The sequence below is a fragment of the Asparagus officinalis genome, chromosome 3, assembly GCF_001876935.1.
Source record: "Asparagus officinalis chromosome 3, Aspof.V1, whole genome shotgun sequence".
In the NCBI taxonomy this organism is placed as follows: domain Eukaryota; kingdom Viridiplantae; phylum Streptophyta; class Magnoliopsida; order Asparagales; family Asparagaceae; genus Asparagus; species Asparagus officinalis.
This window is the reverse complement of record NC_033796.1, coordinates 26909098-26915407: the sequence shown is the minus strand read 5'-3', so window position 1 is coordinate 26915407 and position 6310 is coordinate 26909098. Positions and strand designations below refer to the sequence as shown.

Sequence of the window (6310 nt, the reverse complement as noted above, 5' to 3'; positions counted from 1 at the left end):
CTAATGCCATATGAAGTGATTATTAAATGACGTTCAGATGCATATACTTGCAACTGCATGTAATTCATGTTACACAAGTATTGGATATTATCTATTTGGAAGTTGAATGACTAGATTCCCCCTTGGTGGAAAATAACATAGGAGTTGCAGTTTGGTAAGGAAATCATTTACTTTGCTGACGAAATTATAGATGTGTGAGGTCAGGCATAGATCCACGAAGGTACTCCCTCTTGGAAATATGGACCAAATTTCTCTCTTTCGTGCATGGGTTTTATCTTTCACTTCCCTTGAGAGCAATGTTACATTAAACGCTGGGCGCTTCTAGGCGTCGGACTTGGCGCTCAGTCCTTAGTCGTTTAGGAGGGCGCCTAAACAGTTTTTGGGCGTTTTTTTTCTTTTTTTTTTTTTAATTGTGATACTTGAAGATAAATACATATATATATATATACTCAATCAAAGATGTATAAATACTAAAATACCAACACTATTAACTAAATTGCTTGGTTTACCAATTACAATAGCTCTTTAAAAGTTTATACTTCTCAACTCAAATTATAAGTTCATCTCAATTCAAATTACAATATGTATGTATTAAATTCAAATAAATTTTTAAAAAAAGATAGCAATTTTAGTTCCACAATAAATCATGCATACTTAGATACTAAATAGCCAAAATAATAATTAACAAGGCTAGAGCCTAAGATGTTTCTTTTTTTATTTTTAATTACAATAATTGATAGTGAATGTCAATGTTACAGAAAGCTTAGATGTCGGACTGGTGTCTACAGGAATTTCTTTCTTCATTTAAGTGGTGGTCGATGAGATTTTGTTGAAGGTTGGAGGAGGTAGTGGAGGTGTTCATATTTGGAGGTTAATGGCGTTTGGAGGACGTGTAGGTTACAACACATAAAATCACAACCAAGGCCTACAAGGTGCAATCCATGTAAGCAGGCAATGCTCCCCTTGACGCTCGTAAAATCTAGGTGGGCAGCCTAAATACCGCCTAGGCGCTAGGCGCTAGTTAGGCGGCCTAGGTACCGCCTAGGCCTATGCGAACGCCTAAGCGGACTAGGCGGAGGTTTTTTAAAACAATGCTTGAGAGAAGAGCTAAGAAGTGGAGACATGTTGATGTGGATACAGAATGATATAACACTATAAATGCAGAAAATTCAGAGATTTACACGGAAACACTAGTGACGCATACGCAACAATGTGTATCTTTGATGACATCACAATGGAAGCGTCCATGCTTCATATCACAGGAGGCTTTGTTTCCTACTTTCTTGAAATTTGTTTTTCCTTTCCTTTTTCGTGGTTTTCTTCTGTTACATGTATAACACCACTTCCTCATTTCTGAGATTAAGCATGTTTGCCTAGCGTGTCGGATGCTTAGAGTTTCTGTTGCCTTCGCCTAATCATTCTGGTTTAGAAATTGCAAATTTCAGGAACGACATTGTTTATCTTTGTTAATTGATACACATATTGCTTGCTTACAGATTTAATGGAAAAATAACTATTGATTTGCTTGCGGTTTTGTGGAAAAGATATAGCAAACAACTAGGAGAAAAGTTAAAACAATTTCCGTTTTAGAGTTAGCTTTACAATATCCGTTTTAGAGTCAGCTTTACAATTTTGCATTTCTATAATTATATGGTAGGTGTAGATTGTAGAATGATTTTTCTTCGTTAGTTATAGTATAAGGGTAAACTCTTGTTTATTTTGTAAATGTTTTTGAGTTTAGAATTCTGGAAAGTGGAAAGTATGAAGTCCATTGGTTCAGATTAGAAATGGTATATTATTGTGAGTGTGCATAAGCTTGTATGTAAATCTTATGATTGTTGCATCTTTGTTATCTTCAAAACAAAAAATGGATTTTTATTATTCTTATTTAATCTCTGAACAGGCATTTAACAATCTGAAAGAGTTGAATGAACAAGGCTCCACCTTAGAGTGCGCCATTGAAGCAGCTGCAAATGAGATCATTAATCTAAAGGAAAAGCTGAACGATTGGGACAGTAAAGTTGGTGATGGTGACTGTGGGTCTACTGTAAGTTGCCTTACTGGACCATGCTTTATATCTGGGAGCATTAACAAAAGTTGATAGAAATGTACAAATGCCTCTTGCAGATGTTTAGAGGTGCAACTGCTGTTCTAGAGGACATGAGGAAATGGTAACTTTTGCTCCTGTTTTTATTAGTTTCTTTGATGTTTTTAGTTGCTTTGATGACATAGAGCAAATGATTTCAGTCCCTTTCTTTCTTCTGTCATAACTTCAATCTTATGACATTATGTTCTGTGCTTTCATTGGCCATTTTCATCATTGCTAACAGGAATCTAGATTGATGCGCAACTAGTTATTTTCAGGAATGGATTAACATTCCAGCTAGCAAGTTTAGAAAAATATGTGGCATGGGGATTTGTTGTATTAGTTATGTGTTTGTAACTTCTCTCTTTTTTTCTGGACATGATTATGATGTAAAAACAATGTGAATAGGTTATACAGAAGGGTGGTTTGGTTATATACTCTTATGCATCTTCTTTGAACCCTTAGGTATTATTGCTAGCTAACGTAAATCAGATACCAGACAAAAAACTCAATTTCGCTTTGCTGCTGAACTTTTCGGTGAGGGACTGTGAAGGGAGGGGGTAGGTACTGAAGGAGGGAGGAAGAACAACACATGCTCGTGCACACAAAACTTATCCATAAATAAATTGTGTCATTATTTAGTAAAACTGAATTATTGGAAAGAAAGGGGACAGGCTGCCATGGACAGCCCTTTTGATTTTTCTTTTAACATACTCGTAACTTATCCAACAGTCAGTTGCATAATTGTTTTTTTTTAGTTAATTCTTGGAAAAATGATCCTGTACAACCAAATTGTTTGGTTCCTTATGTACAGATGAGCTATGTAGCCATTGTTACTAATATTACTCTTTATTGATTGTATGATAAAAATCTTTCTGCTTGACAGTTACCCTCTAAATGATGCGGCAGAAACAGTCAATGAGATTGGCGCCACAATTGGAAGGGTGATGGGAGGGACAAGTGGCATCTTGTACTGCTCTTTCCTTATTCTTGTTTGTGTATTCCATTCTCTTAAATTAAATTTTACCTGTTAAAAATTCATATTTGAACATAGTTTGCTTAATTTTACTAGTATTCTAGTGCATGCGATGCGTGTATGGCAAAAAATGTGGGGGGAGTGTTATATTTGGACATATTTTGCTTAACTTTTACTAGTATTCTAGGAAGCAAATAGGTATAATTTTGATTGTATTTTCATTGATTTTTTTAGATTTTCCAAGTTTAGGTGCATTTCTGTGATTTTTTTTTCCAAGTGTGATGATATTCCCTTCGATTTTGTCAAAGTGTGAAGGCATTTTTGTTGATTTTTTAATGTGAGGGCATTTACAGTTGATTTTGTCAGATATGAGGGCAGTTTTGGTATTCTAAAAATGTGGCTTACAATGATCAAAAGAGGAGCTTTTCTTAATATATACTATAGATGCAAAGTGTACTGAAGTTATCTCTCATTGAACTAATACAATTATACAACATGTGATCAGATATGTTATATTCTGCAAGGCAGCATATGCAAGCTTGAAAGCAAGTCCACTAATTACTTCAATGCAATGTGAGATACTGCTTTAGTTTCCACTCTTAAAAAAATAAAAAAAGTCTGGCTGCTCAACTAATATTGATTTCTTTATTCCTGGTGATATAACAAACTATCTTGTCCTCTTATGGCCCAGGGGCAAAGGCTCTTGAGTCATCTATTGCTGCAGTTAGCAAATATGGAGGTGCTGCTGCTGGTTTTCGCACAATGTTGGATGCTTTTATTCCAGCATCTGCTGTTCTGAAAGAGGTAAGGTTCTACTTTGTGTACTTGCGCTTTCTACTCCTTTACATTTACATTTATTAAATATTTTTTGTGATTTTTATTTTGCTATGAACAGAGAATTGATGCTGGGGATGATCCTGTGACTGCTTTTCTTCTCTCTTCAGAAGCTGCACTCAGTGGGGCGGAGTCTACAAAACATATGCAAGCACAAGTAATTTTTTTCCCTTCCTTCCAGTTGTTGCCTTCACTCCCTCTCATATAGGTATATGCATGCTGAGATAACATTGGCAAATTCTTTTGTCATTGAATTATCTGTTTTAAGGTTTTGACAAGATGATAGGGTGGTTAACACAGTGTGGTACATTACGAATGGGTTCCCAACATGTTTAAAGTTTCTGGAACTACAGGTTTTGCAGCTTAGCTCATGTTCAATTTTCGAGTTGGGATATAGCATTTTTGAGATAGTATTCACACCTCAAGGAGTCTTAATCACAATGCATATGCAGACTGTCCCCATGATATTCTACTTTTAGGAAGAAATTGAATTTCAAGTGGCATGGAGGTAGTTTTTGTGCTGCTGTCTAAGTGAGCGACATACGTGACGTGGCAGCATAATTGTATAATTTGTATCTAGACTTGTTTGCTTCCATCTTCTAAACTCTATTGTGTCTTAAATGCAGGCTGGCCGATCATCCTATGTCTCACCTGATATGCTAGCTTCTGTACCCGACCCTGGAGCCATGGCAGCTGCAGCATGGTACAGAGCAGCAGCGCTCGCCGTTGAGAAGAAGATGCGGCATTCAAAGAGCTAAGACAATATTACCTAGAAGATTGCGAGCTCTGTGCTTGACATAGATTTTTATCTATCAGCATTTCTTTTTGAAGTTTTCATCACCCTTTTAGCTCATTTTGTTTTCCGCTTGTGCCTGTGCATGAGCTGAGAAGGCTGAGTATATTGTTCATTTTCTTGGTAACATCGTAACAAACCATATTATAAAATGAAGAAGATCTGACACGGTATAATAAAAAAAATTCAAGTATATTTCTATGTTTGTATCTCTCTTTGATGGTTTTATTTTTACGGGTAATTGTTTGTGTGCTTCTGTAATGTATTGTGGTCATGAGATCTGTATATATGAAATTTTCTCCCTTTATCCTATTGTTTGGATGGGACCCCAGCTCATGCAAGACCCTGCAGTGATCATCTGCAGCAGCTTCTGAAGTGGTCATCTTTATTTAGTTGTCATGTTCTTTCCTCTTTTTATTGATGGCTTAAACGGTCCGGGTGATGAGATGTATCTCGTGGGTACAAAATCCAGCAGGTATGTTGCAATTTGGATAGAGGATATAGTCTGATGAAGGCGTTTGTTTGACGAAATATAGTCCGTCTGTGTGCCTTACCAGTATGATGAAATAAAGAATGTTTGTGTGCCTTACCAAACCGCCGGAATGGGTGAAGCTCACACGGTCTCATTTAGATGAGTGCAGACCGCAGAGTGGAGGAGTGGTTGAGCAGGGACTGAGTGAACCATTCTGTGAAAAAAACATAGGTAATCGGGGACGAAGCCTGACCAAATTGAAGGTTGTGAGCACTTCTCCGGTAGCACATACCCATAAGTCATTCTTTGCCGCAGCCTCAGACGATAGAGAAGATGTTTGGTGAAATGCGTGTTGGAATATAGTTTTTTTGCCTCTCATCTGTTTGATGAAATGCCCATCGGAGTACAGATTGAACTAAACGAATGGCAATCTCATGAAATAAGATCAAAGACTTTCGTGGAGAGACGTGGAAATATGATATACATATATATATTATGAAGTTATATTAGAAAAACTAATCCAGGAATAATATTTCGCTGTTTTTTCCCCTTCCTTTCTCTTTGGGCTTTGCCCTCAAGCAAGCTCAGTCATCAAACTTTTATTAATGGGTTTTAATTTTTGAATCTTTTGTTCCTTTTTCAGCGTGATGTAAACGTCCGAGCTCTTGTATACTGTGATATGTCACTTGAAATAAAAATCCAAACTGTTAGGAGTTGAAATAAAAATTGCTATTGTTAGAGTTTCTATGAATTTCCTTCATATTTTAACCAAAAAATCACGGACACCCGCACCTCCTCAGGACCTCAACCCTTTTTTCCCGCCAGTTGTAGCAACCGAAGATTAAAAAAAAGAGGGAAAAAGGAGAAAATGAAATAAAACAAAAAGACTAGAAAGGAAAACAAAGTAGGGAAATGGAGCCATCACCGTCCTACTTGATCCTCTCCTCATCTTTTCCTCCGAATCTCCGGCAGCGCACTCTCGAGTTCCTCATTCAATCTTCACTCGTAAGTTTAAATTTTAAACCCTCATCTCCTTCAAATTACGGAACCCTAACTTCTTAAATTTCACAGAAACTCAGCCTGCAACCCATCGTCAAGTACACTGCCCTCTCCTTCTTTGCCGACCGCTTCCTCCCAATTCTCGCGAAG

The 6310-nt window shown here is 37.0% G+C and overlaps 2 protein-coding genes across 3 annotated transcripts in view; both read left to right on the top strand.

Moving 5' to 3' along the window:
* Nucleotides 1-4894, top strand: part of LOC109833528 (putative 3,4-dihydroxy-2-butanone kinase) — a 17517-nt gene extending 12623 nt beyond the window's left edge. For both annotated transcript variants that reach the window (XM_020401239.1, XM_020401238.1), the window contains 7 exons: nt 1904-2047; nt 2128-2171; nt 2973-3056; nt 3568-3635; nt 3754-3866; nt 3958-4053; nt 4523-4894. In XM_020401239.1, coding sequence (XP_020256828.1) covers nt 1904-2047; nt 2128-2171; nt 2973-3056; nt 3568-3635; nt 3754-3866; nt 3958-4053; nt 4523-4654 — 681 coding nt within the window. In that variant the 3' untranslated portion in view covers nt 4655-4894. The remainder of the gene's footprint in view (nt 1-1903; nt 2048-2127; nt 2172-2972; nt 3057-3567; nt 3636-3753; nt 3867-3957; nt 4054-4522) is intronic.
* Nucleotides 5846-6310, top strand: part of LOC109833527 (cyclin-J18-like) — a 4059-nt gene continuing 3594 nt past the window's right edge. The window contains exons 1-2 of the mRNA XM_020401237.1: nt 5846-6166; nt 6233-6310. The exon at nt 6233-6310 is cut by the window's right edge and continues 108 nt beyond it. Of these exons, the coding sequence (XP_020256826.1) occupies nt 6074-6166; nt 6233-6310 (171 nt within the window). The 5' untranslated portion in view covers nt 5846-6073. The remainder of the gene's footprint in view (nt 6167-6232) is intronic.